This window comes from Musca domestica, unplaced genomic scaffold, assembly GCF_030504385.1.
Source record: "Musca domestica strain aabys unplaced genomic scaffold, Musca_domestica.polishedcontigs.V.1.1 1, whole genome shotgun sequence".
Lineage (NCBI taxonomy): Eukaryota > Metazoa > Arthropoda > Insecta > Diptera > Muscidae > Musca > Musca domestica.
The window spans coordinates 50,734,077-50,761,523 of NW_026712114.1; the positions used below are offsets into that span (position 1 = coordinate 50,734,077).

The following is a 27,447-nucleotide window of genomic DNA, read 5'->3' on the forward strand; positions in this document are numbered from 1 at the left end:
CGACGTAATTTAGACTAACAGCACGTCGTAGCATGCTGTATAAAATATCAAGTGCATCAAGTGCGGTTGCATCATTACAAGGAGTCCAAGCTTGTTAACGAAGATAACGATATGGACCTCATCGATCTAGATCAATAAAGAATCGATGAGGTCAAATCATGAACAAGGCAACACTCATCTTCTTTAAGTTTTGAAAAGTTAATAAGATCGACAGATTCAGTATTTTTTCAGGAACTTTATCAGATTTTGCGATCTTTTTAATTTAACGTCGCTATATCAGACAAAGGCCTTTATTATTTATTGTTTTTTTTTTTTCTTGATAATTATCGTGTTCAAAAATTAAGTAATATTATATCCTTTATTGCGTAGAATTTTAACCACTACAAGTCCATACGACGGTGTGAGAATTTGTACAAAACCAGAAAAATAAAAAAACCTACAGAGCTAAACATATATCGTGTTTCGTATCGCTGGCAGAAGTAAGAGCCCCAGCTTTGCCGCAGCCAAGATCTTAACAGACTCAGACTGATAGCTAAGATCAAAGTACAGACTCAATGCTCAATCCAAGTACAACAAAATTTAAACTTACTTTTCGAAATCGATGACATTTTAGGGGTTCGGTCCTTTTCAGTTGAGGACTGACTCGATAATACAGTAGCTATGCAACATTGAACCTGTAAAAAAGCTGTAAGTTCGGCCGGGCCTAACTTTGAATACCCTCCACCATTTGGAACGAATTTGACAATTTTCGAAAAAAAAAAAATAAATAAAATCCGTTAAAAATTCTGTTAAAATCCTAAAATCGAATGCCGCCATTGTATTAGCGTCTATACGAAGACGTGGACCTGCACAGACAATTTTCTGTTATAGGCTGTAGTATCCATTACGAACTTCAAATACCAAATTTGAAACATATCCGGTGAATAATGCCGCTTAAATCACTAAAATACCGAAAATAGGGAGGTACCATTATATGGGTGCTCTACCAAAACGGATAAATTTCAATGCCAAAATTCCTGCAGACATAATATACAGTAAAATAGTATCAACCTACTTCAATTCGTTCGGAAGCTAGAGTGACTTCTACAGACGAACGTACATTGCTAAATCGACATAGAATTTTATGCTGATCAAGAATATATATACTTTGTGGTGTCTTAAATGTATATTTCGAGGTGTTTCAAACGGAATGACAAAATTAATATATAAACAAAATTATATATAAATTAATATATAAAGGGTATAAAAACATGCAGTTCGTCAGAGCCAACCTATAAAAAGTGTTATGAACATCTAATTTAAAATCGAGGAGTCTTAGAAATTCTTTGTCAAAATAGAAAGGCAATGTAGTATTGTGGGCCTTATAAAATTCTATATCGGTTTAAAGTTATGCAATTGCCTATCTATATTTTAAAATCAAGATAGAGCCCATATTATTTTATGTAGGACTTTGAAATATAGCACAATAGTTGGCATTTCGTTGTAGATGACGAATATTGAAAATGGATATTGTCAGTCCTTGTGTAGTCAATTATAGCAAATGTACTTCCCGGTTTTCGATATTTTACGGTTTATTACTAAAATTTTATTAGTATAGATCCAGAATTTGTTATAGCTCGACTGTTATGGCTGCCCACATCATCACCATGGCCAGGTCGGCCATCGATGGTACAAGACACAAAAGATTTATTCACATTTAAATGTTGGAGTTAGAGCACTCATAGCCACGCTTGAATTCCATAACAAATAACTTTTTTCTGGAAAATTCTGACCAAAATGCCTTTGTACGCTTGTAAACAATATAATGAGCTGCCGCTGGAATAATTTTAACAGCTGTCGGACGATAATCTGTTTAATTTGGATGTAGATATTCCTTCAATTTAGTGCCAATTATGTAGAACTTATAATAACTTTTTCTAATTATTTTAAATCGATTCATAGATTCGGCTCAAGTATAAATTTTAATGGAAATGGATTCAGATAAAGATATTACTCCTATTTGTTCGTTCCATCCGAGTTCAGGTGTAAAGCCGTAGTACGCATTCAATATCGATCTTATTGGTATGATTCACTGCATATAAATTCTCAATTTTAACATATATCTGTTAATAGTAGATTCAGTTGTAGTTACTATGTAATTGATTGATTGATACTCTTATCAATTCCCTAATCACATCCAATTTTCGACTCACCTAAAACGCCTTTCCTTGGATATTTTACTGATTGTCAGTTAATAATTAATATAATTTTTGAATTGATTCCAAGATTATAATTTTTATGAGACGTTTAATCAAACAGTATCGAAGTAGAGGTGAGATTTATATGCTTTTTTTACAATTCATAGTATTAAACATTTAATAAATTTTTTAAATGTAGATTTAATATTTACCAATATTTGTGTAGTAAAAAAATACTTACCCCAAAAAGATTTTTAAATTTTGTTTTTCATATCTTATTGTTAGGATGGTAAATTTTACAGAATTTCTTGAAGATTTTCACTTACCTTTCTATTATAAACCCATATCAGAAACAAAATACACAGTTAAATAAGACATTCGAGATATTTGATATGATTTATTAAATAAAATTGCTTAAACAATAAAACAAAGAGATTTGGTATAAATTGGACAATCAAAAAAAAAAAAAAAAATGCATGCAGAATTAAAAGAAAAAAATTATAGCAGAAACAATTGTGCAAAAATAAAATGTATTACTAAACATTGTCTGTGGTAGGTACTTCCGGTTTCTATTATGCTGATGTCATTCAGCCAACGTCAACTTCATTCATAAGTGCTCGGCATCAACAGTCCTTCATCGTCTCTATTATCCACTATATTTCCATTCATCCATCCAGCTATGTATGTATGTGTGTGTATCAGTGTATGTATCTGCTTGGCTGTCCTTCATGCTGCATGACAATAACCCTAATGGAAATAAAATTCTGTTATGTCAGCTTCTTGGCATTATCTCTGGGTATTAAAGCAGCAGCAGCTTCCTCTTCTTCTTGGGCAATTTTCTCTTTAATCCAATAGTGGAGGGCACAGACCAACAACAGCAGGGAGGGTATCAAAATCAACAGTACCAAACCCAGCGACACACTGGCAACGCGGGCATGATGCTCCTCATTACCTATTAATGTAATTAACGTTGTCCGTTTGGCCAGTGACCGTGTAAATATATTTTACACATGAAGGTCACGGATTGGGTGCAAAAGACAGAGAATCAGCATGAAATTGAAGTGCAAATATTTAAAAGAAAGAGAGAGAGAAAATGGAATGAGATGGGAAAAAAGTGGGAATAAATATTCAGTTAAAATTTACACAAAGCAAACTGTGGCCATCATCATCATCGTCATCGTTTGGCTGTTAATTAAATATACCTTTAATTAAATTATGCCAATTTGTATCCTTTTTCTCTTTTTGCAAATAAATACCGCCGCCAGATTTTATTGCATGTAACCACCCTCCCCTCCACACCATGGCCTAATTGTGGGAATTTTAAATATTTATGCCTATCTATTTCATGACTGTGACATTTTCATTTTGGTCAACCGCATGGCCAACCTCTGATATCATCGAAATTAGCGGCGAGCTATGGTTGATGACATGTCAAAACTGCCCGCTGTGCACAAACGCAATGATTGATGTTTTGCAAATAGTTTCAGTTATTCCGTGTAAAGTTGATATTTGAAACCACAATTATGGTTTTGGCCTTCGGCGAAATAGACAATTAAAGTTTTGCGGTATTGTGAGGGGTCTGGAGGGTGTGTGGATTATTGCCTATAGTTTACGTATTAAATGCGTTAGCCTCAGGGGTATTTGGAATTCTTATTATTAGGGGAAAACTGGTGAAAAGATATTGGTTCAAAGGAGGTATTTATTACAACTTATGTGGTTTTAAAAACTACCTTTAAATCGACGATCATGTATTATTATAGTGCTTTAAATTCTTTTGTATTTTTAAATCTATTATTATATTCCTGGAAATCCTTAAAAATCCTTTTCAAAAGAGTCCGATAAAATTCAATTCAAAAATTGTTGCTAGTCCTAAATCAAGACCTAAATAATATTTTTACACACCCATGATTTTGAAAATCATATTTTTAAAAGTTTTTACTCAAGCGTGATAGTGTGATTTCTTTATATTTGGCTGGGAAACCAAAAGTGGCTATCGTTGGAGCACTCTAGCATTTAAATATGAATAAATATTTTGTGTCTCGTACAATCGCTCGTTACCGTAATACTGGTAGCGTAGCCCGACGGCAAGGAGGTGGACAGAAGAAAACAGCAACATCAGCAGAAATGGTTCGAAAATTAAAGAAGCAACTTGGACGAAACCCGCGTCGCAGTGGTCGAAAAATGGCTCGTGAGCTGTACATATCGCAACATTCCATTCGGCCATTGGTATTCTAAAAAGTGCAAGAACTTACAACGCAAAACAGAAAGAAAATAAACTCAAAAGAGCTATAGAGTTGCTTTGCTTGGCCGAATGTGGTGAACTGCCGAATTTGTTTTTTTTTTTTCGAAGAGAAAACATTCGTTGTCCAGCTGTTTGTAAACAAACAAAATGATCGTGTTTATTGTCAAAGAGGTCAGCTGAAAATGTGCACCTTCGGTTGGCCACCAGAACTCAAGCGCCGGCCATGGTGATGGTGTGGGCCGCCATAACAGCCGATGGTCGTTCTCCGCTCGTATTTATCGACCGTGGCATCAATTTTATTGCGAAAATATGCTGGTGGATGCATTAAAGCATTGGGCACGCAAACATTTTGGCCGCAGACCTTGGACATTCCAATTGGACTCAGCACCACCTAAGATTGGTTACAAAATAAGATTCCTCGCTTCATTTCCAGCGCACAATGTCCAACAAAACCTCCGCATACCAATCCGTTGGACTATTGGGTATGGAGTATTTTAAAAAGCAAGGTTAGCACTAAAAAATACCAAGGTGTCGATCACCTCAATCAAGCGCTGGGAATGGGCCAAAATACCGCAGAGCAACATTTGGGCAGGGTGTGACGGTTTCATTGGCCGTTTGAAGGTCATAATTCGTGTCAAGGGTGACCAATTCGAACAAATTAAACTAAACTAAACTAATTCTAAAATTTGATGCTATTTCCGACACTTCTTTGCTTTCATTCAATAAAATTTAAAAATTATGGCATTTGATTTTGTTACAGTTTTTTATCTTACCCTGTAATAGTCCATTAAAATTCTATTGTAAAACAGCCACTATTATCCCTTAATAGTCCTGAAAAATGCATCCAAAACCCACGTTTATGCCCTTGAATATCTTTGGAAAAATTATATTAAAAAGCCCACGTTTATGCCCTTGAAAGTCTTTAGAAAAAATATATTAAACATTCACTTTTATTCCTCTGAGAGTCTTTGAAAAAATTGTATTAAAAATCCCACAAAAAATTGTATTAAAATTCCCTCGTTTATGCTCTTCAGAGTCCTTGAAAAAATTGTATTAAAACGCCCACGTTTATGCCCTTGAGAGTCCTGGAAAAAATTATATTAAAAATCCCACGTTTATGCCTGTCATAGTCTTTGAAAAATTACATTAAAAATATACGTTTATGCCTCTGAGAGTCCTTGAAAAAGTTGTATTAAAAATCCATGTGCTTGAGGGTACTTGAAAAGAAGGTCCTTAAAGAATACATTAAAAAATCACGTTTATGCCTCTGAGAGTCCTTGGAAGAATTATATTAAAAAAACAAGATTATGCTTCTGAAAGTCCTTGAAAAAATATATTAAAAAATCCACGTTTATGCCTCTGAGAGTCCTTGGAAAAATTATATAAATGAGACCCCTTGAAAAAATTATATTAAAAAACAAGAGTAAAACAAGAGTCCTTAAAAAAAATATATTCAAAAATCCACGTTTTTGCTTCTAAGAGTCCTTGAAAAAAATATATTCAAAAATCCACGTTTATGCTTCTGAGAGTCCTTGAAAAAATATATTCAAAAATCCACGTTTATGCTTCTGAGAGTCCTTAAAAAATATATTCAAAAATCCACGTTTATGCTTCTGAGAGTCCTTGAAAAAAATATATTCAAAAATCCAGGTTTATGCTTCTGAGAGTCCTTGAAAAAAATATATTAAAAAATCCACGTTTATGCTTCTGAGAGTCCTTGAAAAAAATATATTAAAAAATCCACGTTTTTGCTTCTGAGAGTCCTTGAAAAAAATATATTCAAAAATCCACGTTTATGCTTCTGAGAGTCCTTGAAAAAAATATATTCAAAAATCCACGTTTATGCTTCTGAGAGTCCTTGAAAAAAATATATTCAAAAATCCACGTTTATGCTTCTGAGAGTCCTTGAAAAAATATATTAAAAAATCCACGTTTATGCTTCTGAGAGTCCTTGAAAAAAATATATTAAAAAATCCACGTTTATGCTTCTGAGAGTCCTTGAAAAAAATATATTAAAAAAACCACGTTTATGCTTCTGAGAGTCCTTGAAAAAAATATATTAAAAAATCCACCTTTATGCTTCTGAGAGTCCTTGAAAAAAATATATTAAAAAATCCACGTTTATGCCTCTGAGAGTCCTTGAAAAAAATATATTCAAAAATCCACGTTTATGCTTCTGAGAGTCCTTGAAAAAAATATATTAAAAAATCCACGTTTATGCTTCTGAGAGTCCTTCAAAAAATTATATTAAAAATCTACGTTTTTTTCTCAGAATCCTTGAAATAATTATATTAAAAAAACGACCTTTATTTCTCCGAGTTTTTGAAAAAAATATATTAAAAAACATACGTTTATTTCTGAGAGTCCTCGAAAAAAATAATATTAAAAATCAAATTTACATCTGTGATAATCTTTGAAAAAAATATAACAAAAAATTCCACGTTTATGTCTCTGAGAGTCATTAAAAATCTATATTATATAAAAAAGTGTATGAAACCCCGAATAGTTCTGAAAATAGTACTTAAAAAAATCTGATAGCCCTTGAAAAATGTACATTAAAAAAAACAAGAATTATGTATGAAATTAATAATTATTTAAATTGTCCTGGATTTTCAAAACTTAATTTTAATTTAAAGCACCCTTATAAAACCCATTACTTAAATCCATTCATTTTATTCAGCATATTGAAACAATGTCATATTTCTCTTTCATTATTGCCCATATTCAGGCAATCAACCCCTGAAGGTGTAACACACTTTACAATCGTAAAAATAAAAACATCTACCTATTTAATAATCATCATAAATCAAAATTGGAATATTACTCTCCTCGAAAAGAACCAAACCAAAAAACCAAACCAAAGAAATAAAATCCATCTGAATTTCATTTGGAGCCAAAAACCCTAACGACATTTTATTGAACGTAATGCCAATTTGTTACACAAAAATTGCAATAAAAAACCAATTTAATTTCCCATATAAATTGTTTTCGTTTGCAATTCATTTCCAAATAAACGCGAAACAATAACAAATAATTCAAAGTGATGGCGAGACATAAAAAATTCCCGCACACACACACTCACTCACACTCAATACAATTATATCACATTAATTTGTAGGTGTAAAAACCACGACTCGCAGGCTTTTTGTGTAACAATTGGCATTATCGTTGCTGTAAAAAAATGTTATTGAAATGAAGACAATAAAAACAAATAAGAAAAAAAAACAAATAATTGCAATAAAACAAAGCAAACAATAAAATGTTTAATTAAAAATAAAAATTACATGCAAATAGTTTATTATTTTTGTTTTTTCTGCTGCTGCTATTTGGGCTTAGAGGAATGTCCAAGCGGATAAAGGAATTAATTGGAATTTTTAGCCTTGGCAAAAAAAAAAAAAACTGTAAAGGAGGATAAAATTAAACTTCACAATTATTTTAAGTAGTTTTTAATAGTGGTTTATTTAATTTATAAATTAATATTTCTCAATAGCTTTGTATAACCGTAGGGGAAGTAAGATGTCATTTCGGAGTATCTTTTTGTAAAATATCATCCGGTAGAATATTTTTTTGATGTGGGTTCAATATATTTTCCTGTAATTTGGTAAGAACTAGATTAGGAATTTTGAAGTTTAAGTCGAACACTTCAAAAACTCCCGATTATGTTTTTGTTTCATCAAATGCAGCATTTTAGCCAATCACTTTGGTATGACTTTTTGTAATAGGGTCCCTTTAAAAATATTTAAAGATTTAAGGTTCTCTAAGGATTGGGCTCCACAAAATTAAATTTAACTCTGGAATTCTTAAATAATGTTATTAAACTCTCAAGTCTGTTAAAGATAAGACTTATTATTCAACTTATGCCAAGATAAAAATAGTTATGGTTTTTGAGTTTTGGAGTGTAAATCAAGGCGTTCTAGCGAAATCGGAGTTTTTGTTAAGCAACCAACCAATCAATGTCACTTAATTATTTTAAAAACAAGTAAAAAGCTGTAAGTTCGGCCAGGCCGAACTTTGAATACCCTCCGTCATTGTAGCCGTTATATTAGGGAGGTACGGTTATGGGGACTATACGAAGACGTAGACCTGCACAGACAATCTCCTGTCATATGCTGTAGTATCCATTACGAACTTCAAATACCTAAGTTGAAACAATTCCGGTGAAAAGTGTAGCCAAAATCAACAAAGTACCAAATACCGGGAAGTACCGTTATATAGGGGCTATACCAAAATGTGGACTTACATGGCCAATTTTCAATACCAGATATAATATACATTTGAGTAAAATTTTATCAATTTACTTCATTTCTTTCGGAGGCTAGAGTGATTTCCACAGACGGACAGACGGAGGGACATCGCTAAATCGAAATAGATTTTTATGCTGATCAAGAATATATATATTTTGTGAGGTCTAAAATGTATATTTCGAGGTGCTACAGACCAATATTATCGTCTAATTTGGTGGAAAATTATGGCATAAACCTTCAAAATATCGAAAAATGGAAGGTACCGTTATATGGGGGCTATACCGGTAGCGAATATTTTTTTTGCAGGGAGAGAGCAGACCTACCCCAAATATAAAGTTTCAGCTGATTTTGTTGGAAATTGTGGCAGAAACCTTCAAAATACCGAAAATATGGAGGTACTGTAGTATGCAAACTAAACTGAAGTTTGGACCAATATAGCCCATTTTCAATACCTATCAGCATATATAATAAAAGCATTTGTGTCAAATTTCAAAACTCTGCATTAAATAATATGGACTCTATCGTAATTTCAACAGACACAGGGATATCGCTAAATCTCCTCATAATTTTATTCTGATATACTTTTTGAGGATATTTGAAGGTATTTCCAAATTTATTAAAAATGATACGCCTACCGGAAATTTCTAATATTTTATCTAGGAAATTTCTAATATTATCTATTTCTAATATTTATACTTTTTGAGGATATTTGAGTGGATTCCTAATTTGAATAAAAATTATACGCCTACCGGAAATTCCTAATATTTTATGAAATTATTACTTTGCAAATATCAAGCTCAGTACTGACCCTTGAAATATGCCGCGTATTTTTTATCTCAAACCAGTGAGTCCAAACGGGAGATAATTTAAGAAAAACCCAAAATCCTATCTTTCCTTATATAAGGATATATTTCAATTGTTTTTATATTATTAATTTGTCTTAAAATTATTTATGAAGCGAATTAAAAAAATTATTAATAATGATTTAACACTGATTTATTGATGAGAAGTATTGTTCTTTAGCTTTGGAGTCATTCCACATTTCCCATCCTCGCTTTTTCTCTGAAAAACGGCACACAAAAAATAAAATATTCCAAAAAACAAAACATTTGATATAACAAAAAAAAACTGAAATATATTTTCATGATAAGTAATTATTTCAAAGAGTTACACTTTTATCGTTTTTTCTTAAGACAGGAAAATTATGTTTAAAGGTTATACGAACAATGTGAAATGATAAGAAAGCGTTTATTTCTGAAATGACCTTATTTCGTTAATTTTCATACATGTTAGGTGTGTGATGTCCGATTCTGAATGTCAAATGTATTTTTTATAAATAAAGTTGAAAGGGATCCACTTTTGTCACAAATCAGATTTCTTATTTGATTTTTCAGAACTTCCAAAGAATATTCAAGCATTTTATTCTATGAAGCCCATTTCATTTATTTAGCAACGTCATGGTTCAGAGAAAGTATTTTAAATAGAGAAACCCAATACAAAAGCAAATTTGGCTCCATTTTTCTAATTCATTGCTTATTGAAACCAATATATTATGAGCTGAATTGAAAAACCGCGATGACCTTCATATGACATTGGACATACGGAATCAGACACCTTCTTTTCCATTTTTGGTTTCAATGATTAAAAGCCAATGGTATGGTTTTTTTAAGTATTTTACAATGAAAAATAAAAAAGTACATTCACAGTATTTAGCTGTAACCAACATTTAATGTTCAATGTTAGAATGAATGTTAATACGCTTTATTAGGTCTTATGATTTCTATAGATACATTAAAAAAATTAAAAATTAAAAAAATTAACATTTATATAAGATTTTTTTTATAACAGAAATAAATGGTAAAAATGTTGGGAGTTGTTATTACAATTTGAACTTAATAGCTTTTTGGATGACAAAAACGTTGTGGAAAAAATAAAAAAATGTTTACCGCATGACAAGAATCCCATGATATGGCTTTAAATTTCAATAATGCAGAATTATCCAATACCAATTCGAAAAAAATGTTTTTTCGTTTTTTCGAAAAAAAATTGTTTTTTTGTTTTTTTGTTTTTTCGAAGACGAAGAAATGTAAATGGATGTTGGTTATTTTGTTTTTGGCTGGTGGGTTGGGTTATTGATGGGTTGTTGAGGTTTGGGATTAGTTCTATTTTTTTTTTAGATGGCATTATGAATGAGAATTAGACTTCTGTGGATCTTTGGTTAAGGGCGGATGGGGTGGGCGATGCAGCATGGGGAGGTGAAGGCAAACCATTATCTTGGGTCAAGGGTGTACCCACAATGGGGGCCGGACGAACTGGGGTGGCTGCTGGCACTGCTTGACCACCAGTTACTGGCATACTAGATGGCGGCCTATTAAAGTATTGACTATTGGTATTTGGCAGAACTTGTACACCACCATAACGTGTTTGTGGCGGATTATTGGGGTGATAACTTTCACCACTGAAACTACTATCGGCACCACTAAATGTTGGACTATATTGGGCCTGAGTACCCGCCGCTGGATGCATCGCCTGATGCAAGGGCAAACCATGTTCGTCATGATCATCGGCCTCGGGTGATGGTGGCTGATGATAACCTGCCGGATGTTGAACACCTACATCGTCATGTTCATCCGAATGTCCAGCTACGCCGGCCGCCGCATGTTCGTCATGTTCCTCATGTTCCGGCAGCTGATCCTGATCCGTACCCGATATGCCACGCAACGAACGACGACCCATCTGTTTCGGCTTCTCACCTGTTTTATTAATGTATTCAATATCCTTAGCTAATTTTGTATCTTTATTTTCACTACCTTCTGATGATGTCACATCCCCATCGTCCAGATCCCATTTTTTAGCTGGAAAATCAATACGTGGTTTGCCCGGTAGTGGTTCATTCGTACGGTAAACTTTATCATATGACCTACTTTTCTTTAGTGTTCCCGTTGCATCCGTATCGCTGTCATAATCGCCATTTGCATTCAAAGCCCTCAAATTGGTGCGCGACGAGGCACGAGAACGAGGCAGCGTCATTTGCCATTGTGGATCCTCCTTCAACTGCTTTTGACGGAAGCGATACACACCGCATACAATGCACAACATCAATGGAAGAATAACAGCTATGATAATGCCAATTGCTATGAAAGCCACACGTCGGGTATAGAAAACTTCACCTGTTGGGGGGGAGGCGGGTGTGTGCGTTTTTAGCAAATTTGAGTGTTTTAGCAAAAGAAGTGTATTAATGAGATATGTGTGAGACAAAACTCTTATGATTCAACCAAAATGAAATAGGAAATTAAAAGAGAATAAACCTAAAGGAAATTATTGGCAGAGAATTTTAAGAAGTCCAGAATTTTGCAAAATAAAGCTTTCTAAGTAATAATTTTCACTAACACATGCAAGCATTATTGCATAGAATTATCCATATGACATTGCAAATGTATGGTCAGCCTCCTACAAGAAGGTATACTACTCTACTGCATTCTAAGTCGGCTTTGGGTGAACTGAATGGAACAGAGAGGTATAACTACCAGAATGAAGCAAAAAGTATTGGAGAGAAGAAATAAGCATAACTTGCAGCCTTTAATTACTGAGGGCCAGAGTTTGCCATCTCTCACAAATTAGGGTGCCTTTTACAATCGAGGGTATGGTGACAAACACCTATACAAGGTGAGATGAAAAAACTGCAACCAACTTCAGACTGCTGTCATTTCTAAGCCCCTTGTCCGACAGCTGTTAAAATTATTCCAGTGACAGCTCATTATATACTGTTTATAAGAGTACAAAAGCATTTTGGTGAGAATTTTCCAGAAAAAAATTATTCGTGATGGAATTCAAGCGTGATAGTGTGATTTCTTTATATTTGGCTGAAAAACCACAAGTGACTATCGTTGGAGCACTCCAGCATTTAAATGTGAATAAATATTTTGTGTCTCGTACTATCGCTCGTTACCGTGATACTGGTAGTGTAGCCCGACGTCAAGAAAGTGGACGGAAGAAAACAGCAACATCAGCAGAAATGGTTCGAAAAGTAAAGAAGCGACTTGATCAAAACCCGCGTCGCAGTGGCTGAAAAATGGCTCGTGACCTGAACATATCGCAATATTCCATTCGGAAAATTTTGAAAAATGAGCTCGGGGTAAAGCCATTGAAATTCCAAAAAGTGCAAGAACTTACAGCGCAATAGAAAGAAAATAGACTCAAAAGATATAAAGTAGTGAACTGCCGAATTTGGTTTTCTCCGAAGAGAAAACATTCGTTGTCCAGCAGTTTGTAAACAAACAAAATGTTCGTGTTCACTTGCCAAAGAGGTCAGCTGAAAATGTGCAGCTTCGGTTGGCCACCAGAACTCAAGCGCCGGCCATGGTGATGGTGTGGGCCGCCATAACAGCCGATAGTCGCTCCCCGCTCGTATTAATCGACCATGACATCTGAATAAATGCTGAATATTATCGCGAAATATTCTGGACTGTGTATTAAAACCTTGGGCACGCAAAAATTTTGGCCGCAGACCTTGGACATTCCGACAGGACTCAGCACTCGCCACCCAAGAATGGTTACAAAATGAGGTTCCTCGCTTCATTTCCAGCGCACAATGGCCACCAAAATCTCCGGATACCAATCCGTTGGACTATTGTGTCTGGAGTATTTTGGAAAGCAAGATTGGCACTAAAAAATACCAAAGTGTCGATCACCTCAATCAAGCGCTTCACCGGGAATGGGCCAAAACACAGCAGAGCAACATTCGGGCAGCGTGTGACGTTTCATTGGCAGGTTGAAGACCATAATTCGTGCCAAAGGTGACTAATTCGAACAAATCTAAACTTATTCTAAAATTTGATGCTATTTCCGACATTTTTTGCTTTCATTTAACGAAATTTAAAACCAGTAAGGAAAGCTCAAAAGTCGGGCGGGGCCGACTATATGATACCCTACACCACTATGCGTATTTAGTAGAGCTCTCGTAAAAAGGTTTATACAGGGCATTTCAGAGCTCTATGAGATATTTGGTACAAAATCAAAATCTATCTAATTCTATCGTGCATTTTACGAACTATAGCTATCTCTGAACCGGGTTTCTCCAAATTTTACGTATTAGCTTCTAGACTGAATTCGGTCTTATGTACGAAAATTTAGGTGATTTGGGCTGATATTGACCATTTAGTGCACATTTAACCCGAAATCGGATGAAGATATATATGGGAGCTATATCCAAATCTGAACCGATTTCGATAAAATTTAAAACAGCTATTCCTGTGCTCCATCTAATACCTGGTACCAAATATCACGGTTGTGGAGTGAATATTACGAATGTATGGGGCTAAAACACTAAATCGGATGAAACATATATATGGTTGCTATATCTATATCTGAACCGATTTTCACTAAATTTGATATACTTGCTTCTAGGCTGAATTTGGTCCGATGTACTAAAATTCAGTCCATTTGGACTTATATTGGCCATTTGGTGCACAATTAACCCGAAATCGGATGAGGATATATATGGGAGCTATATCCAAATCTGAACCGATTTCGATAAAATTACAAACAGCTATTTCTGGGCTGTATCTTATATCTGGTACCAAATATCATTCTTGTGGAGTGCATATTACGAATGTGAAAGGCTTAAACACCAAATCGGATAAAACATATATATGGGAGCTATAGCTATATCTGAACCAATTTTCTCCAAATTTATTGTATTTGTTTTAAGGCTAATCTCGGTCACATGTGCCAAAATTCGGGCCATTTGGGCTGATATTGGCCATTTGGTGGTCAATTAACCCGAAATCGGATGAAGATATATATGGGAGCTATATCCAAATCTGAACCGATTTCGATAAAATTTAAAACAGCTATTTCTGTGCTCCATCTAATACCTGGTACCAAATATCACGGTTGTGGAGTGCATAGTAGGAATGTGAGGAACTTAAAGATCAAATCGGATGAAAGATATATATGGGAGCTATAGCTATATCTGAACCGATTTTCTCCAAATTTGATATACTTGCTTCTAGGCCGAACTCGGTTGGGTGTGCCAAAATTCAGGTAATTTGGACTGATAGTGGACATTTGGTGCACATTTAACCCGAAATCGGATGAAGATATATATGGGAGCTATATCTAAATTTGATCCGATTCTCACCAATTTCAATAGGGTTCGTCCTTGGGCCAAAAAAATATTGTTTGGAAAATTTCATCTCAATCGGATAATAAATGCGACCTGCATTTTGTTCACAAGAATACATGGACAGACGGACGGACAGACGGACTGACATGCATAAATCGACTCAGAAAGTGATTCTATGAAGGTTCTCAAAAGTAACTATGGGTCTATCTCGTTTCCTTCTCCATGTTACAAACAAATGCACAAAGACATAATACCCTTACCACTATGTGGTGTAGGGTATAAAAATTAAAATTATGGCGTTTGACTTTGTTGCAGTTTTTTTATCTCACCCTGTATATATATATTGGGATGTGGAACATTTGGAAAAAGTTGATGTGCTATGATTATTAAAAATATTGTATTAGCATACGACCTAAATTAGTATAATGTTGTGCGGCATTGGGGGGAAATACTCGAGGGAGTGGATCAAAATTGTCCATCTTCGAACTAGATGTAAGGCCGACAAAAAGCGTCACTAATTGCAAATTTTGGATAAGATCGGATACCCCTTCAAAAGTAATCATCCGCATAGGCCGACCAGAAATATTGCGTGAAATGTTTTACCCTCTGTTATTTGCAAAGTTTGTATCAGATCGGATACCCCTTCAAAAGTAATCATCCGCATAGATCGGCCAGAAATATCGTGTGAAATTTATATACCCTCTGAAGCCATAAGATTGAGAGTACTAAAACATATATCCATTTTCACAGCAATTTCTGAATATCGAATCTACAACCCTTGATTTGTTTCTATAGCTCTTGTCGCTGAGCTTTTATTCAATTCTATATCCAATGGCACTGTATTCCTTCATATGGGAAAGCTTGTTTTAATAAGAGTAGAGAGAGAGTTGAATGTACAAATATTATCTCTTTTCAAACTTGATCTGATTTTAAAGCAAATTGAGAGACTGCCATGATTAATGCGAACTTAAAATGCCTTAGCAGATTTCGTCCAAATATAACTAGGCGATGAGACCAATTTTTACCGTAAGAAAATTGCTGAGCCTTGGAGTAGAAACATAAAAAGTCAATAGGTAAAATCCTGAATCATCATAACTCCACCAATAACTTCCGTTTAAAAAAAAAAAATAACATTTAAAAATAAACAACGAAAACTTACGTAGACATGTTGTATAACCATATTCCGGTATATTCCACAGACCGTTCGACAAACATTCACGTCGTTGATCACCAATCAAAACGAAACCTTCGTTACACTCAAAGGATACCTTGGCACCGGGCATAAAGTTGAAACTCAACTTGCGACCAAAACGGGGTGTTTCCAAAACGCCACAAGATACCACACGCCTATTCAATAAAAATTGATTAGAGAAATAGAAAAATTATCACATAATCCAATATATACATACTGTGAATTCAATGTCCTTATATTAATCAAACTGTCATAATAGTTCTTTGTAAAATGTGCCAAATCTCGATTCAAAGTCATGCCATAGTCATAACGACACTGATACGATTCGCCGCACAAGTCCTCGGCCTTTTCAACATCATACGATCTATTGGCGGGTAGGAAATTGGCTGGCTCCTGTATATAGTTCGGTACGAAGGATGAATTCGCAAAATAACTTGCGGTACGACCAAATTCTCGGGTAAACAACGCAGCACCCACACCAGGCAAATCACGATCAGCCAACATCCAATTCATGGCCCATTGATTGTGCACCGTTTTGAAATCAGATGGATTTATGTTCAATACCTGGCCATTGGGCAACGTGAAATCGTCCATGGGATTGAAACTCCAATTGCCAAACAGACCTGCCGTTTTATTCTGTAATTTTTAATATTTGGAAAAATAAATATTTCAAATTTTCATCCGAAATGTTCTGCTACTTACAATAAAGTTCCAAGGCAAATAGACACGACCCGTCATGTAACCTTCATTTTCAATAACTTCCACACCAATGCCAGAATCAAACATTACCACAACCTGGGACTGATTCAACAAATAAGTGGGTGTATAAACGGTGACACCATCAAAATGTTGGAATTTCAGCGATTCACGATCAAAATAGACCCGACGACCATCGGCCAACACATCCATCTTATAACGCCAACGAGCATGTTTTGGACGTATGCGCACCTCAATTGTTGTTGTGGTATTACCACGCATAGCCAAGGCGGTCAACTGTGTGGCCGGTACTGGACCATACACATTATTTGGAACCTGTTCAAATCTACCCTGAACCTCAAATCGCTGATCGGCATCAACACTGCGCGATAAAACAAATTCACCCAAACCATTGAAAGTATATTGGGTACCATCGAACGTTATGAAATGCGGATCACCAAAAACGCCAGCAACACCGGGTGCCTGATAGGCTACACAATCCTGGGAGGGGCGACGTTCAAAACGATAGGTTTCACAGCCGACAGCTTGTTCTTCTTGCCAATAGCAACAGGAATAGAAGGGACGCATATCGTGGAACCATGTTGAGAGGGTGGGCACTTTACTGGCTTCGTTCCATGGCATTTTACCCAAATTGTGAATACGACGCGGACGGGAACCCCATACCTGATCCTGTGATAACATAAGGAAGCCATAACGATCGTAGCAACACTGTTGTTCAGCACCTTGAGCCCTGGTAAAATTATTTGAGATTATGTTTTAAGTATCTATTCAATCTGTTTAATATATTTCCCACTTACGTTGGTGTTCCACTGACCACACAATGAATGGCAGTCTTGTGACGCAAACATGTTGGATTTGAGTCCTTGTCACAATCACGATCTGGCCTATAACGGCCCTTATCGTACACAGCCTGTTCCAGAGTGCAAGGACACAAGGGCAAGTCAGCAGCGAAATTTCTAGGAAAAAAAAAAAAAAACAAAGAATGCAATAAAAGTAAAGAAAATAATAAAAAACCACGAGAACAATAAGATAAAGACATTAACTAAGCACCCCTTAAATCCAAAAGTCAATGGCATGCAAATCATGGCAATTTGTTGCACGTTGTGCACTTGAGTGCTTCAGGCAACCATTCAGACCGCTCGCCCGCCAGTCAGCAGCGAGTGAAACAATAAAATCTGGGTTGGGTCTTCAAACAATTGAACAATTTTTATTGCAATAACATGAGTTCTCTTTTTGTTCCACTTCCCCCTCCGCCACAGTTCATGTAATAACATTTTACCATTGTTGTTTCGGTGCATCTGTGTGTGAGCATCTGTGTCGGTCCAAGCAACCACACATTTTACATTGCCACAACATAATTAACTATTGCCATGGTTATGTACAACAAACAGCAACTGTTAGAACTTCATAGCAGGGGGAAAACTGCTTAAACGGCAATAATTACAAAACCAACAGTAGGACCCAACGAACAGATTCTGTAGCTCTTGGCAGAGATGCAGTTTTGTCTCATCTCAAAATGGAAAACAAAACCAAACTTCAAAAACTTTTTAATTAAGCCAACAAATGCGGTACACTGACCAATTTGAGTGTACTAAACAAAATATTAAGGTAATTATAAATAAAATATATATACATGGTGAGACAAAAAAACTGCAACCAACTTCAGATTGCTGTCATATCTAAGCCACTCGTCCGACAGCTGTCCAAAAAGCATTTTGATGAGAATTTTCCAGGAAAAAAGTTATTCGTGATGGAAAACCACAAACTGCAGTACTATAGTTAGAGCACTCCAGCATTTAAATGTGAATAAATATTTTATGTCTGTGATACTGGCAGCGTAGCCCGAAGTCGAGGAAGTGGGCAGAAGAAAACAGCAAAAATGGTTCGAAAAGTAAAGAAGCGTTTTGATCGAAACCCGCGTCGCAGTGGCCGAAAAGTGGCTCGTGAGCTGAAAATATCACAATGTTCTATTCGGCAAATATTGAAAAATGAGCTCGGGGTAAGGCATCGAAATTCCAAAACGTGCAAGATCTCACACCGCAACAGAAAGAAAATAGACTCAAAAGAGCTCAAGAGTTGCTTCGCTTGTCCGAAAGTGGTGAACTGTCGAATTTGGTTTTCTCCGATGGGAAAATATTCGTTGTCCAGCAGTCTGTAAACAAATAAAATGATCGTGTTTTCTTGCCAAAAGAGGTCAGCTGAAAATGCGCATCTTCGGTTGACCACCAGAACTCAAGCGACGGTCTTAATGATGGTGTAGGCCTCCATAACAACCGATACTAATCCGTTGGACTATTGTGTCTGGAGTATTTTTTTATCATGCAAGCGCTTCGCCGGGAATGGGCTAAAATACCGCAGACAAAAGTGACCGATTCGAACAAATCTAAACTTAATAGAAACCCAGTATTATTATCTCACCCTGTATAATGTAAGCGTGTGTGTGACGCAATATTGATTGCCAGTTGAATAAAGAATCCGTTGATGTTTACATCACCTCCAACATCAATCGACTTTTATTTCTAATAGGTTATGGGGCCAGACAAGCTCAGAAGAAATTGGAAAAGTATTGTGTGTGTCCAGAAAAGTTGTGAGCCAAGGAAAATGGTTGAAAACAAGTAAAGAAAGTCTTAAAGTCGGGCGGGGCCCTACACCACTTTGCTAATTTAGTAGAGCTGCACATAACAACTAAAAGTTTTTATGGGAGAATTCAATCATACACGAATGATTATAATTATAATTTAAAGTTCAAAGGACTAAATATGCCGAAGCATTTGTGTCTTTTAAATTCGGGCTTGTATTGCCCATTTCGTGCACAATTAATTTGAAATCGGATAAAATATATATGGGAGCTATATCCAAATCGGAACTGATCTCGATAATTTCGGCAAAGATATTTCTGAGCTGTATTTGATATATTTCCCTGAATATCGTTGTAACGGAGTGCATATTACGGCTGTAGGTAACAAATATGACAAATCGGATGGACAGTATATATGGGAGCTATAGCTATATCTGAACCGATCATCACCAAATTTGACATACTAGCCTCTAGATTCGGTCGTAAGTGCCAAATTTCATCCCATTTGGGCAAATATTAGAAGTTTGGTGTACAATAAAAGGTAAATCGGACGAAGTTATATATAGGAGCTATATCCAAATCTGAACCGATCTCGATAAAATTTAGCAAAGGTATTTCTGAGCTGCATTTGATATATTTTCCCAAATATTTTTGTTAGAGAGTGCATATTACGGCTGCGGAGGACAAAAATAACAAATCGGATGAACAATATATATGGGAGCTATAGCCATATCTGAACCGATTTCGATCAAATTTGGCATACTTATTTTCAGGCCTAATTTGGTTGTATGTGCAAAATTCCATACTATTCGGGCTGAAATCGGACGAAGATATATATGGGAGCTATATCTATATTTGTACCGATTATCTCCAATTTCAATAGGGTTCGTCCTTGGGCCAAACAAATGTTGTTTGCAAAATTTCATCTCAATCGGATAATAAATGCGACCTGCATTTTGTTCACAAGAATACATGGACAGACGGTCGGACGGACGGACGGACGGACAGACGGACTGACATGCATAAATCAACTCAGAAAGTGATTCTATGCAGATCATCAAAAGGAACTATGGGTCTATCTCGTTTCCTTTTGCCTGTTACAAACAAATGCACAAAGACATAATACCCTTACCACTATGTGGTGTAGGGTATAAAAACATAAAATTTCTTCCGGTGTTTATCCCTCCTTCAACTTATTTCTATAGACTATTTGAATCACCATTGGATTTTGTGGTTAAAACATGTAATATTTTCCAGTTTCCCGCTCTAAGTTACACTCAATGAGCTGAGTACCTTTTCAAAGCAAACTTTAAACACTTAGCGTTGCTTGCAATTCCAACAATGCTAACAATCTAAAACTACAACAAGACACACAAATTTTACACGAGAACATGTTTTTTTTTTTTCACTTACCTCAAAAATCTATCGTTACGTATCCAATTATCGCACAATGCTCGTGGCCATTTGTAGCCAAATTTACGCTCCCATTGTGGTTTGAAATACCAGGCCAAAGGAATAGGTCTCGACCAGAGGAGTCTGTAAAAATGAGAAAATATATTAGTAATGTTTATTTATGTTTCAATGATTTATATTGTAAATGAATTATGATGAGAACATTGGGTGTTAATTATAATTGAGATGAGTGTTTCCCTGTGTGTGTGTGTGAGGAATTCTGTCCATAGCTGTGGGGGAGAAATGTAATGGTGCATTACAAATGTTTAATTAAATGGAAATATTAGTGTTGAGTACCAAATAAAGTTTGATGTATTTGCATTATATAATGAAGTACATTTATTGAGAGGAAATGTTTAAAATTTGCCCGGGGAAATAATTAATCAAATTGCACTTTTAATATATTTTTATATGAGTAAAATTCATTATTTAGGAAAGGGGTCAAAAAAAGCTAAAAGTGAAAAGCAAACCAAAATAATTTTTTAATATATAGGGTAAGTGTACCAGTAGTCGGAACTTTTAGGATTTTCGATTTTTATACCCTCCACCATACTATGGAGGGTATATTAATTTTGTCATTCTCATATCAGACCCAACAAAGTATATATATTCTTGATCAGCGTAAAATTCTAAGACGATTTAACCATGTCCGTCTGTCTGTGTGTCTGTCTGTCTGTCCGTCTGTCTGTTGTAATCACGCTATCTTTCGAACAAATAGAGATAGAAGGCTAAAATTTTGCACACACGTATATTTTGCCAGTAGACAGATTAAGTTCGTAAATGGGCCATGTAGGTCTAAGTTATCATATAGCCCCATATAACGGTACCTCCCGATATTCGGTATTTTGATGATTTTAGCGACATTATTCACCGGAATTGTTTCAAATTTGGCATTTTAAGTTCGTAATGGATACTACAGCCTAAGACAGAAAATAATCTGTGTAGGTCCACGTCTTCGTATAGCCCCTATATAACGGTACCCTCCGATATTCGGTATTTTGATGATTTTAGCGACATTATTTAACGGAATCGTTCCAAATTTGGTATTTGAAGTTCGTAATAGATACTGCAGCATAAAACAGAAAATGGGCCATGTAGATGCACGTCTTCGTATAGCCCCCATATACCATACCCCCCGATATTCGGTATTTTGATGATTTTAGCGACATTATTTACTAGAATCGTTTCAAAGTTGGCATTTGAAGTTCGTAATAGATGCTGCAGCATAAAACAGAAAATGGGCCATGTAGGTCCACGTCTTCGTATAGCCCCCATATACCGTACCCCCCGATATTCGGTATTTTGACGATTTTAGCAACATTATTTACCGGGATTGTTTCAAATTTCGCATGTGAAGTTCGTAATGGATACTTCAGCCCATGCAAGAAAATTGTCTGTGCAGGTCCACGTCTTCGTATAGCCCCCATATAACGGTACCCCCTATATTCGGTGTTTTGATGATTTTAGCTATATTATAAACAGATTTTTCTTCAAGTTTCGCATTAAAATATTGTAATAACTTATGACAAAAGTTGCCTATGTGGGTCCACGTCGTCGTATAGGCATTCGGTATTTTTAAGATTTTAGCAGAATTTTTAACGGATTTTATTTTATTTTATTTTTTTTTTTTTTTTTTTTTGGAAATTGTCAAATTTGTACCAAATGGTGAAGGGTATTAAAAGTTCGGCCCGGCCGAACTTACAGCTTTTTTACTTGTCAATCTTTCAACATTCTGAGTGAAATCTTTCAATTGCTGAAAAATAAAATTGCTCAGATTCCTAATTTTGTTTAGTGTTCGAAATAATAAACAACAATTGAATTTGTTTTTATTAAATTGGCAAAATTTGCAATTTTACTAAAATAGTAGCTTTTTGCCAGTAGTCGGCACCATTTTCCAATGCTCGGCATGTCCATTTGCCAGTAGTCGGCATATGGTATTTCAGTAAAAAATATATTATTTTGTATATTTTTTATTTCAAATAGTATAAAACAATGCTATATTACTAATTCACAGTTTAATACAGAATTTGAAATTAATTTCGTTTTTAAATAGTGTTTTATTTAATTATCATTCTAAACCAATTATGGGTAGAAAATCAAGAATAGTATGGTTACCTTCAGTAACGTATGGATTTTCAATTAAAATAAAAATGAGATTAAATAAAAAGAACATTTCTTGTATTTGGAATTTGTGAATTGATCTTTTTCCTTTAGATAACCAACATTTTTTATACCCTACACCACAAGGTGGTCAGGGTATTATGTCTTTGTGCATTTGTTTGTAACAGGCAAAAGGAAACGAGATAGACCCATAGTTCCTTTTGATGATCTGCATAGAATCACTTTCTGAGTTGATTTATGCATGTCAGTCCGTCTGTCCGTCCGTCCGTCCGTCCGTCTGTCCATGTATTCTTGTGAACAAAATGCAGGTCGCATTTATTATCCGATTGAGATGAAATTTTCCAAACAACATTTGAAATTGGAGATAATCGGTAAAAATTTAGATATAGCTCCCATATATATCTTCGTCCGATTTGCCTTTTATTGTACACCAAACGTGTAATATCAGCCCGAATAGTATGGAATTTTGCACATACAACCAAATTAGGCATGAAAATTAGTGTGTCAAATTTGATCGAAATCGGTTCAGATATAGCTATAGCTCCCATATATATTGTTCATCCGATTTGTTATTTTTGTCCTCCGCAGCCGTAATATGCACTCTGCAACAACAATATTTGGGAAAATATATCAAATACATCTCAGAAATACATTTGCTAAATTTTATCGAGATCGGTTCAGATTTGGATATAGCTCCCATATATAACTTCGCCCGATTTACCTTTTATTGTGCACCAAACGTCTAATATTTGCCCAAATGGGATGAAATTTGGACATACGACGGAATTTAGCCTAGAAGGTAGTATGCCAAATTTGGTGATGATCGGTTCAGATATAGCTATAGCTCCCATATATATTGTTCATCCAATTTGTTGTATTTGTTATCTACAGCCGTAATATGCACTCCGTAACAACGATATTCAGGGAAATATATCAAATACAGCTCAGAAATATCTTTGCCAAATTTTATCGAGATCGGTTCGGATTTAGATATAGTTCCCATATATATCTTTATCTGATTACAAATTAATTTTGCACCAAATGGCCAATATAAGTCCGAATTTAAAAGATACAAATGCTTCGGCATATTTAGTCCTTTGAATTTTAAATTATAATTATAATCATAGCGTGTATGATTGAATTCTCCCATAAAAAACTTTTAATTATTAAGTGGAGCTCAACTAAATTAGCAAAGTGGTGTAGGGTATCATAAAATCGGCCCCGCCCGACTTTAGGACTTTCTTTACTGGTTTTTAAATGCCACCGCTATCTAAAACGTCAAATAGGTGATTTAAAAAAACCTACTGAATTTAGAAAAGTTGGTCAAAAAGCCCAAATAAATGCAACTGCCGACTCAAAACTATTTTTTTATTTGAGTAGTTTTTGGATTATTTGTTAATACTTTTCTCAAGTTTTGGTGAAATAGATCAAAAATGATATTTTTCTAGTAATCGGCACCCCCCTGCCGACTACTGGTAAATCTCTTTTTTCTGTTCCTATTGTCGGCATTAAATAATATAAGAAAAAAAATGCTTGATTATGTATGTTTTTTATGTTATAAAATGATCTTTAGACTGTTATTTACTATCATAAAATATTTCTGATTCCAAAAGTATTAAATTTAATTTACTACAATCGATTACAAACAAGCACTATCGCACGCGTTGGAAGACACTCACTAACGAAAACCGTTATTCCCTCGTAATAAATGATCGGAGCTCATTGTGTTTTTACAAAAAGAGAGCAGAAAAAACTGTTGACGTTTTTTTTTTGCAATTATTTCATTATTTGGTCAATTCTATTCTTAGTTATTTAAGTTTAAATTTCAAAACTGCCGACTATTGGGACATGCCGAACTTTGGCGCACTTACCCTATCAAGTTCCAGAAACTAATGTAATTATTCAAACATCAGCATAGATTTCCTAATGCTAGTCAGTCATCTTCCATTTATGCAAATTAAGAATATAACTATTTTCTTGCATGGTCATGGAATTTCACAGTGGCTATTTTGCACGTAAAAAGAAAATCTATTCGGTTTGATAGACACCATTTCATTAAATTACCGAAACGAAATGAGAGCCGAAACCGCCACAAAACAACGATAAGAGCGCTGATAAATTCAACATCTCTAAATCCAATGAATAATTAAAGTAACCAAAATTTCGTCATGGTCATGGACCAATGGTGCTCTGCGATTTACACTTTCACCATCACTCAGCGTTTATTTGCGCCTGCTTTCTAGCCGAAATCCTAATGACACCCAAAGGTAACATTAACATTTTAACATTCTGTAGGAGAATAGGCCAAAGAGAATGTCCGAAATAAGCCGGCCTATAGATGAATTTAAAATTTCATTGAATTTCATAGAGGCACGCATCGAAGGCATTGGATGGCACAAAGTCATCATTTCGTTGTCATGGTCACATCTTTCATTGGCAGAAGTGTGTTTCGGAATTGCTTTTTATGTTTATTGAGTAGCAATAAAATGCTATTGGAAAATCGTAATGGGGTTTAAAGATTGCTAAGAGATTGGATATAAAATTTAACTTGATTTTTGCAATGAAAAGAATATAACTAAAAATATTTTTTTTGAAATTTGTGTACATGCGAACATACAATTATTGAAAAAATCCAAGATCTTAGCCCTGGTAGTTTCTCACGAAACTATTTTAAATATCTACGATCCTTGCTATGATGGTCTTCCAGAAAATTGCTCCCATATTCATTGAAAAAATTATATTTAAAATGTTGATAGTTCATTAAAATTATTACTAAAAGATCATATATCATAGTTCTGATAATTATTGAAAACAATTCTTATAAATCTAAATTTTGAACAAATATTAACAAAAAAAAACGACAATAATCTGTAAGTCATTGGAAAAGAAAATGCCTCGTAAGTCCTAAACAATTCTTGAAAAGTCAACTGGTATTTTTTAGTGCCAACCTTGTTTTCCAAAACACTCCAGACACAATGGTCCAACGGATTTGGTCGCAGACCTTGGGACTCAGCACCATCGCACTCAGCACACGCAACCCAAAAATGGCCCCAAAATGAGTTTCCTCGCTTCATTTCCAGCGCACAATGGCCATCCAAATCTCCGGATACCAATCAGTTGGACTCTTGTGTCTGGAGTATTTTGGAAAGCAAGATTGGCACTAAAAAATACCAAAGTATCGATCACCTCATGCAAGCGCTTCGCCGGGATTGGGCCAAAATACCGCAGAGCAACATTCGGGCAGCGTGAGACGGTTTCATTTGCCGTTTGAAGGCCATAATTCTTGCCAAAGGTGACCAATTCGAACAAATCTAAACTTATTCTAAAATTTTATGCTATTTCCGATATTTTTTGCTTTTATTCAATAAAATTTAATTTTTTTTTTATACAATAAAATTTAATTTTTTTTTAATTTTATTGAATAAAAAATTGGTCACCTTTGACAAGAATTATGGCCTTCAAACGGCAAATGAAACCGTCACACGCTGCCCGAAAACTATGGCGTTTAACTTTGTTGCAGTTTTTTTTATCTCACCCTGTATATTAAAAATCCGTGTTTATCTCATAGTCCCTTTTCAAATGATTTTGAAACCACGGTTATATGTAGTCTTTGAAATGATGTTATGTTTGATATTCATGGAAAAATTATTTTGATAAGTTCGTGACGAAACCGATCAGAGTCCTTGAGAAAATAATTTTAATGATACACCTAAAAGTCCTTGAAAAAAAGTTTTTTTTTTTCTAAATTCAGAAATGATATTCACAATAATGACCCTGGTTATCCCTCACAAAAATATCAGAGTATGACTGTGATATTCTATGATATTGAAAAATTATCTGAAAACAGGGTCTATTATAATTCTTGAAATCATAATTTTAGAAAATCCGTGATTATTTCCCTGATAATATCCTAAAAATACACACTTTGATGGTGCTCCAAAAAAATATTTAAAATTTACGGTAATTCGCCTCATAGTCTATAAAAAATGTTATTTAAGTCCCCTATATATTTATGTCCAGAAATTGTCCAAGTCAAAGAAATTCACGAAGCTACCTCCGGAAGCCCTAAAAAATAGTATTCTTTTAAAGTCCTGTTAATTTCTAAAACCTACATAATAAAATCCTTAAAAATATTGTATGAAGACACTTTCTTTAGAAAATTTAATTTGAAGACATTCATGATGAATAATCTGACGATCCTTAAAAATAGCATGTCAAAAAGCCCTTGAAAAACATCCCCTAATAAATATTCTGAAAGTCTTTGAAAAAATAACATTAACAATATTCCTTGAAAAAAACCGATTCGAAAAGTTCAATTTGATCTAAAAAAATGCTTCAAAAGTAAATACATAGCTATACCTCGAAAACTTTTGGAAAAAAATCCCTATAAAAATGTTTAAAGTCAAAATTTTGAGAGAAAAAGCTATGTTACTGATGAGACTTTTATTACATTTTTTGGCACATAAACATACCTATGTCCGAACAAAAATAACATCCTCTTGTTTATCCATTATCTTTTAGTTTCCTTCTTATAATAAAAAAACAGTAAATTTAATCAAAATTCAGAAAAAAAATAATTTATGATTTCCAGTTTTCT

The 27,447-nt window shown here is 34.8% G+C and overlaps 1 protein-coding gene across 5 annotated transcripts in view; it reads right to left on the reverse strand.

Moving 5' to 3' along the window:
- Positions 1-2,554: 2,554 nt before the first annotated feature.
- LOC101891325 (protein mesh) overlaps positions 2,555-27,447 on the reverse strand; it is a 96,216-nt gene continuing 71,323 nt past the window's right edge. The window contains exons 10-17 of one of the 5 annotated variants that reach the window (XM_059123849.1): positions 20,691-20,813; positions 17,497-17,655; positions 16,685-17,429; positions 16,200-16,618; positions 15,950-16,137; positions 11,588-11,833; positions 11,474-11,518; positions 10,372-11,416 (exon numbers count right to left, since the gene is read on the reverse strand). In XM_059123849.1, coding sequence (XP_058979832.1) covers positions 10,860-11,416; positions 11,474-11,518; positions 11,588-11,833; positions 15,950-16,137; positions 16,200-16,618; positions 16,685-17,429; positions 17,497-17,655; positions 20,691-20,813 — 2,482 coding nt within the window. In that variant the 3' untranslated portion in view covers positions 10,372-10,859. Of the gene's footprint in view, positions 3,130-10,371; positions 11,834-15,949; positions 16,138-16,199; positions 16,619-16,684; positions 17,430-17,496; positions 17,656-20,690; positions 20,814-27,447 lie in introns of those variants that run through there. The other 4 variants (XM_059123847.1, XM_059123841.1, XM_059123857.1 and 1 more) reach the window with 4 other exon arrangements.